Raw genomic sequence first — 13,867 nt, forward strand, 5'->3', positions numbered from 1 at the left:
GTAATATTTTTAAAACCAAATATAAATGGGGCTTTTATAAATATAGGCTAATTTAACACTCTGAATAATTCTATATTGGTTGCCTCTTATTAGAGAGACAATCGATTTTTACATTAGAATTAGAGAAACTAAATTTACATTTTTGATGCATTACTCATTAATTTAGGCATGGTCATGGGGGAGAGATAACCACATATCTAGTATATAATATATATATAGATATATAATATTAAATATCGTCGGTGGGCGATCAAAACCACGTATATCAATTTTGGCGCCAAAAACGTTTTTTACATGGTTAGAATCGTAAATAAATGGCACGTCGAATGCTCTATTCGCGGTACTTGTAATCCAGTTAGAACTCAAGTTATAGGCATGTGACTAAACATCGTATTCTGATTCGTGAAATTTTCTACAAACCAAAATGTCGTATCTTATATACGCCAGTTTGTCATAAAACATCTTTCAAAGTCACGTGTTTTTTAAGAACCAAAAAGTCGTATCTCCTAATTGACATCGACTCAGGCTACAGGCTAACAAGGAATTCACGTTAGAAAGAGATAAAACATGTAAAACTGTGTCCCAAATCTAGATGAAAAAAAAGAAAACAATAGTCTTGAACTTTTAGACACTCGAACGAACCAGCTTACTTAAGAATTTACTTTCCTATTACTAAGTCTTAAGTTTTGTCAAACTGTTTTATTATTCTTATTTGTTTGAGGTGCCCATTACAATGACGTATTCGAATTCGTCTTTCTCAAGGGGGAAACGTATGCTTCAGATCTCCTTAAATTCGAATAACCTATTTACACAGATTATTTTTTGGGGTAATTTACCTAGTACAGTGGCGGACGCAGGATATTTTTTTTTTATCGGCCGGGGAGGGGGGGGGGGGCGAGGTAAGAACTAGTTACTGGAAGTGATGCTGGGGATTGTAAGTACCGGTTACTAGAGGTGGTGCTTAAGCGAGGTAAGTACTAGTTTCTGGAAGTGATGCTGGGGGGTTGTAAGTACCGGTTACTAGAGGTGGTGTTTGAGCAAGGTATGTACTAGTTACCAAAGGTGATGCTGGAGGGTTGTAAGTACCGGTTACTAGAGCTTGTGCCCGAGCGAGGCAAGTACTAGTTACCGAAGGTGATGCTGAAGGGATGTAAGTCGTACCGGTTACTAGAGGTGGTGCTTGAGCGAGGTTAGTATTGATTACCAGAGGTGATGCCGAAGGGATGTAAGTATTGGTTACTATAGGTGGTGCTTGAGCGAGGTAAGTGCTGGTTACCAGAGGTGAATCTGAAGGGATGTGAGTACTGGTTATTAGAGGTGGTAAAGGAATGTAAGTACTGGTTACTGGGGGGGGGGGGGGTTGCTAAAGGTATGTAAGTACCATTTACTTGATGTGTTGCCGGAGCGGGATGAATACTGATTAGTGGTGATGGTTCTGGAGCGAAGTAATTATTGGTTATTGGAGGTGGTGCTGGGGCAGGTAAGTACTGGTTTCACGAGGTGGCACTGAGGACTGGTAAGTTCTTGGGCCTGGAAATGATGTTGAAACAAGGTAAGTACTGCATATAGTAACTGCATGTGGTGCTGGGGCCAGATAAGAAGACAGCCACTCTAACTCATGATCACAGCTACATATTACTAAGGGGTCTGTAGAGGGTTTTGAAATGTCGTTAAGCCGTCCATTATTTAAAGTAAATCTCCGACTAGATGCTTGACTAGATGTGCCAGATGGCAGAGGTATACATAGTAAATCTTGTAAAGAAATGTAATGTCAAGGATAGAACCGTATGCGAAACGGAAGAAAAGATATACAGAAAGCAAACTACTTACCATTACCACTTAATTAAAAACAATGACAGACTACAGGTCTGCAAGAATATGTTTTATCGACGTTTGCTCTAGGAGAAACAATGGTGTACAGATGGCTCGACCGAAAAGAGAAAAAAATCCAAGAATAGTGAATCGTCTACATATTTAACCGCTAAAAGATTTCTAGACTCTTTACCTAAATTGCCGTCCCATTACTGCCGATCATCGTCAGACAAGATGTACCTAGAACAAGTCTTCACAACATTTTTTGAAAAGTCTAATTCGATAGCTTTTCTCTAATAGATTCCATGCTCTTGGCTAAACGTACATTGGGTTTTGTTTATAACTTCTGTTTATGGAGTAAATATCACGAAACTTGATATCTTATCTTAGGTTGCGTATTCAGTATCATCCCTATCCAAGGCTATATTTACCTACCAGAACCGATCCAAGGCTATTTACCTACCAGACAACTTACCTGGAATTGTGTAGTAGATGCTATGACCCTGGGTAACTTACTTTGATTTATGTCGTGGATATTATAGCCTTGGATTACTTACCTTGAATTATGTCTTGGTTATTATGGCTCAGGGTTATTTGCCTTGAATTATGTCAGCTACAGCTGATGAAATTGAGTGTTATATTCGCGTGCAGATAAGCTTCATAATCCACCACTGACACCCCGATTTTCCCCGATTTGCTCCGCACCCCCCCCCCTCCCGGCCGATAAAAAATTATCCTGCCTCCGTCACTGTACTAGGTAAATTACCCTAAAAAATAATCTGTGTAAATAGGTTATTAAGAACAAAACGTCGTATATACTCAGAACAGGCTTATAGTTTGTGAACAGAACGTCCTATATCACATACGCCGCCATTTCACAAGACAAAATGTCGTATATAGCCACAGCACATAAACCCCTAAAATTATCCCCAAAATAACCTTCCCATATTAAATTTTCCACAATTTAGTTCATAAATTAGAAATATAATCACATTTAATAAAAAATCCGGGACCGCAGACAGTTTTTTGTTTCCCCTGAAAACTTAATAAAATCCGATATACGAGGTTTTGATCGCCCACCGACGATATGCTATATAGTACCTCATGACTTGTGTTAAAATAACTGTGTATTTTATCGATATATGCTTAGAATGTAACATATTGGGGAATACCATATACTACTGCCTCATTATTGTGCAAAACTAACATAATACTTCAAGTATATAAAACAAAATTGAGTTACTTCTTGGAAAACTTACATAAAATGTATGGAAAAGGTGTTGGTTAATGTCTCACTATTCCAGTTATCTTCCCTTATCACCCAATACTAAATATTAACACATAGGCTACTATAAAAAATCAATCGATTTCTGTAAAATAATGGGCCAATATAACAAAAAAAAGTGAGATAAAAGTTAGATAAAAATATTTTGTTTGTGGAAAATAAATTATCTATTCAGTGTTTTGCCGTTCCATTTATCACTAATACAGTAAATAGATTTTCAGATTACTGTACAAATTTGCACTTTTCAGGGAATTAACTCGCAGATATTGATGAATTATGTCAGTTTTTTTATATATGCTATATATTTTGTTTTTAAGTTAAATTTATACAGTTTATATTTTGTTATTGAAGGTTGCGTGCATGCAGTTAGTAACTATATATTTTTTTTTTTGTGACTTGTATGCAGTTTGTAAATGCTGTATATTTTGTTATTTTAGGTAGCCTGTATGCAGTTAGTAAATGCCATTGTTAGTACACCAGAAGATTTAGATTTTAGATTACATTTGAGAAATGAATTTATGAGAACTGGTTTAAATCAAATTTTAAAAGTATGTTATTTCTGTTTTTTTAAATAAGTTTAAACTACAACACGGTGGGACTAAATTATACGACATTAAAACAACTGATTTTCAAGTCCCATCATATTTAAATATTTTGTATTACATTGATAATTCACAGTTTTGACAGTTTCTACAACAAAAATGTATCTTGTGATTTCAGCAACTAGAGGAATCAGAAGAAAGTGAGTTAATCACACAGGTTAATGTTTTTAAAGAACATAAACATGCTGATTTTGATGAATTTTCACAACGATATGATAACATACGCTTAGAGATGGAATATCCTTTTTAATTTAAAAAATATAACACCGGTAAGATTTAGTAGTGACATAAACCATGTATGGTAATTGTCGTGGGGGGTGTGGGGTGTTGGCCGAATGGTTAACGCGCATCAGAAGGTCTGTCATTGAGTCAACTGGCGTGGTTTCTATTCCCCAGTTGTACGTGACAAGGAGTAGGGCGTCTGTCCAACCTCGTGGTTTTTCTCTGGATCCTCCAGTATCCTCTTACAGCTAAAGACCCCTACGTGCAAGCGAATTAATGAAATAAAATTGAACCATATGTTAGTCCTGAAATGACATAGTTTTTGTCGAGTGGACGTTAAACCCCATCTCTCTCTCATTAGCCTGAATACATGGGTAATCTATTGACTAGAACTGTAACATTTTATGGAAGTACTACTATTTTGAGGTTCTTAATGATATAACCGGTGATTATTATTAAAACTAAAATTCATACATATAGTAAGATATTTGCCTGGGAGATAAAATCAAGGGATTAGAAGCTCCTTCAATAACCTTCCATTTAACATGTTCTAATTTAGAAAATCTTCTACTCCCTTGACTTATAAATACTCCCAGATTTATCTAACACAGTATAGGGGCTTAACATAGTAAATGTTTTGAATAAATTTGATTATTTTCTTTAATTATTGTTTCACGGACCCACTGGCCTGTTTTCAGTTAATTTCTAAGACAGTAGATAATACAGCAGCTGAACCATATTTACTGTCCATAGTACAACATTTATTATGTATAAGAGATGATACACACTCCAGGTATGGTTTCAACAGTACTTTAACTCTAGTGAATACTAAAAACATGATGTCATTATACACTGTAGCCCAGGTATTCATCGACAACTGAGGCAACGGACAGCGACATGTACTATTAAAGTCGTGTCTTGTCAAATGATCAGACTGAATAAGGACTTATTCAAGGCCTTCTCATTGACGCATGTGTGTGTAATTATTTATCTAGACCAAATTGATCCTTAACACTTTTGTTTATGTTTAGATTCAGAAACTTATTCCTCTCTAAAAAAATATTCATCGTTTAAAACAAAACTGTCTTTCTTATAGAACATGTACACAGGTGTCAACTTTCTTTTGCCCAGTAGTTTATAAAAGACAATATACAACAGAAGGTGGACTAAGCTCCACTAAAACATTGCCTATCAAAATTACTGCCACTATGCAGATAAGTAGACTTAAACATTTACTAATGGACTGATTTATTAAATGTGGCAATATTACTGATTTGGATTTAACGGAAATTCTCTCCAATACAGTATTTTGGTAGGTTGTTCAGCTTGTTATCAGGAAGATTGTCAGTTTCGATCATACATGAATGTCTTTATGTATGATAATATATAATATTTAGTTCATTTATTTTAGACCTCAATATTACAAATTAATAGAAGAATGTGTTACTCAGATAGTTTTACATAGAAATGGTGTAGATCCAGATTTTAAGTCAACACAGAGATTTGAAATAGATGTAGAACCTTTACTTGGTGAGTTTAGATGTATAAAGTTAATGTTACATATCAAAGTAAACAATGACTATAATTTGTAATTGATATAGAATGTTTACTTTGTAAGTTTAGACATATAAATTTAAGGTATATGTTCATGTAGAAAACTTACAGTAGGCCATATATTCATGTATAAAACTTACATGCAGTATTCATGTAGAAACTTTACAGTGTATATTCATATATAAAACTTACAGTATATATTTATGTATAAAACTTACCTTTTTTATGTTTAAAACTTACAGTATATATTCATGTAGAAACTTTACAGTATATATTCATATATTCATGTAGAAACTTTACAGTATATATTCATGTAGAAACTTTACAGTATATATTCATGTATAAAACTTACATGCAGTATTCATGTAGAAACTTTACAGTATATATTCATGTAGAAACTTTACAGTATATATTCATGTAGAAACTTTACAGTTTATATTCATGTAGAAACTTTACAGTATATATTGATGTAGAAACGTTACATATATATTCATGTAGAAACTTTACAGTATATATTCATGTAGAAACTTTACAGTATATATATTCATGTAGAAACTTTACAGTATATATTTATGTAAAAACTCTACAGTATAATATATTCATGTAGAAACATTTTAACTTCATAATGTACAAAAGGAGAGCTCAGCTAAATAAACTTGATAATAACATGCTTTTGTGATGGTTAAACATATCATTAATTTATTTCTTCTTTAATAAACATTCAAGCTGATTTAACAGAAAAGGAAGCAGAATCAGAAGAAAACAGTGACCTGAGTAAAAAATTAGAAAGTGCTCTCACATCTAAACAAGAGGCAGAGGCTAAAACAACAGGTTTAGAAGAAAAATTACAACAGTTAGAAAAAGAATTTAGCCAACTGAAACAAGGGGTATAGTAACATACAATTAATTATATTCTAACATCCATATCCAGAAATTATGAATAAAAAGTCAACCAAAAATTGATATTTTAATAACTTTCTTTTGGGTTGGTTCACTGAGTTTTTTTTTATCTCTCTAGAAACATTTTTAGAAAAGAATTAGAATATGTCACAGTCATTTTTGAAATTTTATTTTAGTTAAAGGATGGACTTGTTGCTAACATCAGTTCAACTATATCTCAAGGACAATCTGGAGTTTCTACTGGACAGCCTCCTTTACCTGGAAATGCGGTAGCACCAGGAGGAAAACTAGTACCTCCTCCACCAGCACCTCCACCAGCACCTCCTTTACCAGGAGCACCAATTCCTCCACCACCACCAACTATAAAAGGTGGACCTGTATCCTTTGCCCCACCTCCACCCGGTGCAGGACCAAAAGCCCCTCCTCCTCCACCCTTACCAGGAGGTATACCTCCACCACCTCCTCCACCTCCAGGTATGGGAGGAGCACCACCCCCTCCTCCACCTCCTCCACCTCCCGGTATGGGAGGAGCCCCACCCCCTCCTCCACCTCCACCTCCAGGTATGGGAGGAGCCCCACCTCCTCCTCCACCTCCAGGTATGGGAGGAGCCCCACCTCCTCCTCCACCTCCAGGTATGGGAGGAGCCCCACCCCCACCACCTTTACCAGGAGGAGGACCACCACCACCTCCTCCACCTCCAGGAATGGGAGGCCCACCACCTCCACCACCAATGTTAGGAGGTCCTCCTCCACCAGCTCCAGCATTAGGTATTCAAACTGTAAGAAAGAAATATACACAGACAGTACAAACAAAACGATTAAACTGGAATAAGGTAAACTTATCAGATATATTTGTTATTATAATATACAGAATGAAATAAAATTCTAAACATTTGATGATTTGACTTATAATAAGTAACATGAAGCTGGACTACCCACCAATGCTTGCAAGATAACCATATAATGTACATGTATATATAGTTTGTTTTAGAAATACACAGCAGGCAATTTTAAAATGACATTGGTATGTTGTAGATTAATGTTAGAAATCTAGATGAAGACGCAATATGGACAAATATTAAAGAAGAAGAATATGAAAGTGAAGATTTGCTTCTGAAATTAGAATCTAAATTTGCTGTCAAAGCACCTCGTAAGTAATTGTTTTGTATCAATCGTGCCTTAAAATAAAAATTATTCCTGAATGTTTGATAAATGTAATAATTACAGTGTATGGATGATTACGCATTGATTTAAAATGTATTCTGTGCTGAATCATTTGATAAATATATGTTGTGTCATTATCATTAGTCCACTGTACTGTTTAATTACATTAAGTGTTTTGAATATTCCTATGACAGCTACAAAAGAGACTGAAAATGTTGCATCCAAGAAACCAGCTAAAAAAGTGAAAGAATTAAAAGTATTAGATGGTAAAATGGCACAGAATTTGTGTAAGTAAATGATATTTCTACATCATTTAACTTCTACTTTTAGTTTTAGTCTGTTTAGTCTTGAGCTTCAGCCAGTTTAAAAGACAAATAAAACCCTCAAACATAAATTACCCTAAAAACATGGCCGCAGATCTTATTAAATTTTAGGGGGGGACGGATGTGGCGGTCAGAGCCTGACACACACGGCTCGCGCCTCAGGGTCTGGAGTTCCTCCCCCAGAAAATTTTGAAAGCAGGTAGCCTGAAAATGCTATCTGAGACCATTTCTGAGCATTCTGCAGAGATGAACGTAACGAGAATAAATTGTCGTTTTTGAGCGAGAATAATCAATACGAATACGGTAAAAAGTAGTTATGAGGGCTTAGAGTGCAGGCGGACTGGTTATATTACAAAAGTTAAAAATATTTATTATTAAACTTTGAAAATATAAACAGTAAACCACAGATGATATGGACTGATTAATTAAAGAAGTCCTCGCAATATAGGGATATAGGCAGGCTACTAAATTGCCGGTCACGGATGAAAATGTGATGAATAATTTCTCAAGTGGCCAGCTCTGAGCATAAGCTGCTGAGGTCATGAAGAGATCATTCTCAGATCTGGGTTACATCAAAGACCGAGCATTTTTGAACTAAGGGGAAATATCCTCAGTCTGAAAATAGGACTCAAGTTTTGGGAGACGCTGATAGAGTACGGCAGCCGAAGGCATACTCCACGTGCGGTACAGGCGCGCATTTAGCGGGGGTCTTGGTGCCTCCCCCGGAAGATTTTTTAAAATTAGGATGCCTCAAAATGCTATCTGAGGCCATTTCTGGGCATTGTACATCGGCATTTTCGGAAATATAGGCTACATTTCCCGGGCTGAAAATAAGACTTTTGAAATTTTATCGATGCATTTTTCTGGGGGTGGACGAGGCATATGAAATCCCCCCCCGAGAAAATCGAGGGGGGGGGGGACACGTCTCCCCCATCCCCCCCGGGATCTGCGGCCTTGCCTAAAAACACAACACAAATGATGTACTTGATAAAGTAAGAGAATACTTGTCGAAACGACGTGCTATATGTATATAAACCAGTGATTGTTTTCCATATAAATTGTGTTGTATTTTTTAAATTGTTCAATCACTAAATGCCACTCAAGGATTATTAATTACCCTACTTTATACTCTATTGCCAGGACATTCACGTCTTAAAGACATTTTACATAAAGAGAAATAAACATTTGTTTTTGTTTTCGTTTTCAGCCATCTTTCTTGGTTCTGTCAAGGTACCATATCCTGAAATAAAGAGACGTATTTTAGCTATGGATGAAGAAAACTTATCAGCTCAAGTTATTGATCAGCTTATTAAATTCATGCCATCCCCAGAAGAAATGAACAAAATAGCAGCATTAACAGATGATTACAATGATTTGGCTGAAGCGGAACAATTCTGTGTTACAGTGAGTTAACAAACATATCAGTAGATTAAAGGATATTTGTGAGAAATCAGACAGTGTTTATGTTTCGTTAATTGCTATACGTCTTATTTGCAAAAGGGGGGTTGGATGGCCGAATGGTTAGCACGTACGCGCTGTATCATAAGGTCTGTCATTGAGTCAACTGGCGTGGTTTCGATTCCCCGGTTGTACGTGATAAGGAGTAGGGTCGCCTGTTCAACCTTGTGGGTTTTCTCCAGGTACTCCGGTTGCCTCCCACTGCCAAAGACCCCTACGCACATGCGAATTATTGAAATAATTTTGAACCATGTGTTAGTCTCGAAATGACCATATTTGCAAAAACCTAAAGCTGTTACCTGTACCTGTTAGATAAGGCAATTCAGAAAATGATCTGAATGATAGTGAATGTCTTAGCTCTGATTTTGATTTAGCAAAGAAAGTTACAGTAGTAGTTCGTCTTAAATGAGATTTGTTGTCTGGTGCTCATGGAACAACAATCCATCATATAACCTAAATAATTTTAGGGTTCAAACTCATCAAATCAGTATCAGTACGTAGTTACCACTGGTTACCATAGAGAGGAGACATTAAAGAACCATAGGGTTTTCACGATTTCAAACTATCTGCTCTGGCCTTGATCATAGCTTAAGTCTGTGAACCAATCATAAAACAGTTTACAAACTAGTCTTATCAATTTGGGTCTGTAAATTCCCAAAGCCCTATAAAAGACATATTACAGGGTACATACCATTTATACTAATTTTAACATTAGGCATCCATGAGTTTTGGTACTGGGATGACTCATTGATTATTTCAATGTATTTGTGTCAAGAAAATTTGAATTAGTTTTATAATGGTCTTATGAATATATTTTCAGATGAGTAGTATTAAAAGACTTACACCACGTTTGAATTCTATGCTCTTTAAAATGGGATTTCCAGAAGCTGTTTCAGAAATTAAGCCAGTAATTATATTTGATATTTAAACAATAGATCCATACCTTGATTTATTTTAGTACACCTTTATTTTAATGTAAGTTTTAGCTAATAAGCATTAGTGGTAGAAAGTAAATCAACTGTGAAAAGTAACTGGGTGGAACTTTCCACTATATGTTTATGATTATTTAAATGATATAAATCATTTTGAATTAATGTATCAATGAAGTAGCATCAGGACTGGATTAACCATTAAGCAAAATAAGCATGGGCATCATGGTAATGGGGGCACCACAGAAAGACAGCTTTGTATGTTATCAAATTTAAAATGTTTAATTTAAAAATTAATCAAAAACTTTCGATTAGTTTTTCATTATTTTTGTCTTTCAATATTGTTACGTGTTTTGTCGCAATTAATGATGGTATAAAATCCTAGAAAAACTCTAATCACATGCTTGGTGTTTGTTTGTGGTTTATTATTGTTTATATTTTGAATTAGATATATATGGGGGCACCAAAAATCTTTTATGTGTTTAGAGTGTCTGTGGGTCATAATTTGGTCCTAATTAGCATGTAACTGTGTGAGGTCGTGTTCTTCATGTTCTTTATTTTCTTCTGCTAGGGTTTAGTAGCAGCAGCTGAAGCATGTGAGGAAGTCCTAAACAGTAAAAAGTTTACTAAATTGATGGAGCTAATTTTGTTTGTGGGCAATTATCTAAATGCAGGTTCAAGAAATGCACAAACTGTTGGTTTTGATATCAGCTTTTTAACTAAGGTAAATAGACAAACAGTTGGTTTGATATCAACTTCTTAACTTAGTCAATGTCCTCATACAGGATATTATTTATTCTTACCAACTCAATGAAAGTTTTTCTCCCTCATCATTATATTAATCAATAGTAAATTTTTACTTATAAATTTTTGTACAACCCCATAAAGTACCTCAGAAAAAACCTGACACGTTATGTAAAATCCTTTTTACAGATAAACACATTCCTAAAATTTCACCCAATTCGAAATAAAATATTTATAGATTCAAGAGGTAAATCTGCTTATTGTAGATCTATCTTTAGGCCTTAAATGTTATATAATTTATTAATTAGACCGTAATAAACTCTCTAGGCCATCGGATGGTTCCGATTTTAAGTAGATTAGAACAGTTTGGCCATTTAGTTATTTAATTTAAAAATGGAGAAGTGAGGCTAAGTGTTGAATATACCAGGACTTATCAATTAACATTTATTGTTCTACTACCAGACACTCATCATTAATTATCAACACAACACTCAGTATAATCTGTTGACGACTACATATACAACTCTATATAACACCAATCACGAGATTGGCTTCTAGACGACGTGCATTCTTGTATAGTTACACAGTGAAGGTCGATCGTAGCCATGTTTGAAATTTTGGTTTTTTTTAAAAAAAGACCCTCTTTCCGGCGTGCAAAATGACCGTTAGGTCAGATCTAGGAACGGTCATTTTCCATAGCCGTAGGTCTCGACCGGCATATACGGCCGACATGGAACCCATGGTTACAATAATTAACAATCAATGCACAAAACTACAAACAATGATAACTTGGATCAGAATAATTTCAATAAAATTTTCAATATATTCATTTTGCATTTTCTATTATTGAACTACCAGTATAGGCAGAACGGCCAGCTCTTTATCTAAATCTTACATAATGTATCTTTATAACTACCATGAAACAATTGAAAATCTAAGCCTACAGAAATTTATTGACAATTACAAAAATACACCTTGTCAATGTTTCTGAAAATCAGTTAATCTTGTTGACTTTATTCATTTGAGTCTGGTAATTGCTTCCATTACCTAAAAAGAATAAAAATGTATGAACTACTTGGATGACTTAGCTGTTGAGGACAAATATTTCATTACCTAACAACCCAGCTTTATCTTTTAGATATATCCAGTTGCTTTAAAATGTAATGGATGTCAAGATTTAATCAACTTTATGATTAATAAGAAATTGTTTTTTTATGATTAATATGTAATTTTTTCTTTATGATTAATATGTAATTTTTTCTTTATGATTAATATGTAATTTTTTCTTTAAGATTAATATGTAATTTTTCTTTCTAGTTGAATAATACAAAATCTCAGGATGGAAAAACCACTTTATTAAACTTTTTAGCAGAGATAGTTGAGGATAAATATCCCGATATAGCTGGGTTTATTGATGATTTATCATATGCAGATAAAGCGGCACGAGGTATGTTTTTAAGCAGTTAACATTAAATTTTCTTAACAAATTGTTTTATATATTTCTGGCACCATCTTTGCGGGCCCGTATCTAGACATCATTAAGCGGGGGGGCATTACCTTTCGGTAGGGGGGCAAACATTTTGAGGACATTTTCGGAAAGGTCATTCTAACAGACTGTTGTAGTTACCTAGGCGTCTAATAAGCATTTTAAAATAATTATTCAAACAAAAAAAAATTGTGATTTTTTAAATTTATTTAAAACTATTTTAGATTAGTACAAAAGAAATTATTTATAAGGTAATGAGATACCGTGGGATAGTTTTTTTTAGGTTAATATAAGGAACTGTGTATACTTTAATGATTGTAAGCAATTTCTGAGCGGGGGGGGCGAGCATTTCACGCGGGGGGGGGCCATGCCCCACCGCACCCCCCTGTAGATACGGGCCCGCATCTTTGCTTTCAAAGTATGTCATAATGGTATGTTGGCTGTGTAATCTATGAGTGGCATTTAGTGATCGTTAAACACATGTATACTGTGTTCTGTTAATGTTGGCTATGTATTTGAAATATCCTATTAAGACATATTTATTAAGACATATATCATTACTATAAGTTGCTTGGGTTTTATATTAAGAAGAAAGTATCCACATTCCCTACTATATAGTACATATATCTTTGAGTCAATAAGACATGTCAACAAAAACACTGCTGAATGTTTATATTTTAATGGTTAAAATCATTAATCCCATTATGTGTAGCAATGAAATTTTTGATTAGCAAGAGCTATGAAATGAAATGGGCTTTAACATTCTACTGTTCTTCTCCGACTGGGCTAATGAAGATGGGCATACAGTGTGCTATGAGGGAAATTTTGCACTATGACCTACTCTTATATTATATTGAATTCCAATTGCTAAGGGATCTTTCACATGCATGCCAACGTGTACATGGGACCTCGGTTTTTCATCCCATAACTTGTCAGGCCCTTTGTCCTGCTCCACTGTCCTGTTATTACATAGCATTGGTCAGAAGAAGGCATGTATGTTTGATATGGTGGTTTAATATGGCAGTGTAGGGTGGGTTTTATCCAAAGAAAAACAACTATAGGGAGTGAAAACATACAAGAGATGAACTGAACTTAACTATGGTCTGATAAATAAAGTTGCATATACCAGTTGGCCTATATAAACAATTGTGGGCCTAAGAGAGAATTGTTTTCTTCATTGTGAATCATTTTCAAATATACATTATACTAACATTTGCGTATTTAATGCTGTTTTCTACAAAACATACGTATTATTATTATTACTCTTGTTCCTTGACATCTCTACTGATATTTAGAGACAGACCAAGAATTTAAATACAGTCTTTTGACAGAAGCTAAGACTTACACCAATCTTGAGCATAAAGGCTTTTAATTGAGATAGACTGTCC

General features: G+C 34.8%; 1 protein-coding gene across 2 annotated transcripts in view; it reads left to right on the forward strand.

Annotated features, from left to right (window-relative positions):
- LOC126830469 (protein diaphanous homolog 2) overlaps window positions 1-13,867 on the forward strand; it is a 30,714-nt gene that overhangs the window by 10,284 nt on the left and 6,563 nt on the right. Inside the window, exons 9-21 of one of the 2 annotated variants that reach the window (XM_056102657.1) lie at window positions 3,535-3,645; window positions 3,818-3,936; window positions 4,598-4,714; window positions 5,333-5,451; window positions 6,202-6,362; window positions 6,552-6,735; window positions 6,775-7,208; window positions 7,411-7,525; window positions 7,734-7,826; window positions 9,070-9,266; window positions 10,141-10,227; window positions 10,821-10,973; window positions 12,311-12,440. In XM_056102657.1, coding sequence (XP_055958632.1) covers window positions 3,535-3,645; window positions 3,818-3,936; window positions 4,598-4,714; window positions 5,333-5,451; window positions 6,202-6,362; window positions 6,552-6,735; window positions 6,775-7,208; window positions 7,411-7,525; window positions 7,734-7,826; window positions 9,070-9,266; window positions 10,141-10,227; window positions 10,821-10,973; window positions 12,311-12,440 — 2,020 coding nt within the window. Of the gene's footprint in view, window positions 1-3,534; window positions 3,646-3,817; window positions 3,937-4,597; window positions 4,715-5,332; window positions 5,452-6,201; window positions 6,363-6,551; window positions 7,209-7,410; window positions 7,526-7,733; window positions 7,827-9,069; window positions 9,267-10,140; window positions 10,228-10,820; window positions 10,974-12,310; window positions 12,441-13,867 lie in introns of both variants that reach the window. The other variant, XM_056102656.1, reaches the window with a different exon arrangement.

Source organism: Patella vulgata, chromosome 8 (genome assembly GCF_932274485.2).
Source record: "Patella vulgata chromosome 8, xgPatVulg1.2, whole genome shotgun sequence".
NCBI classification, from domain to species: Eukaryota; Metazoa; Mollusca; class Gastropoda; family Patellidae; genus Patella; species Patella vulgata.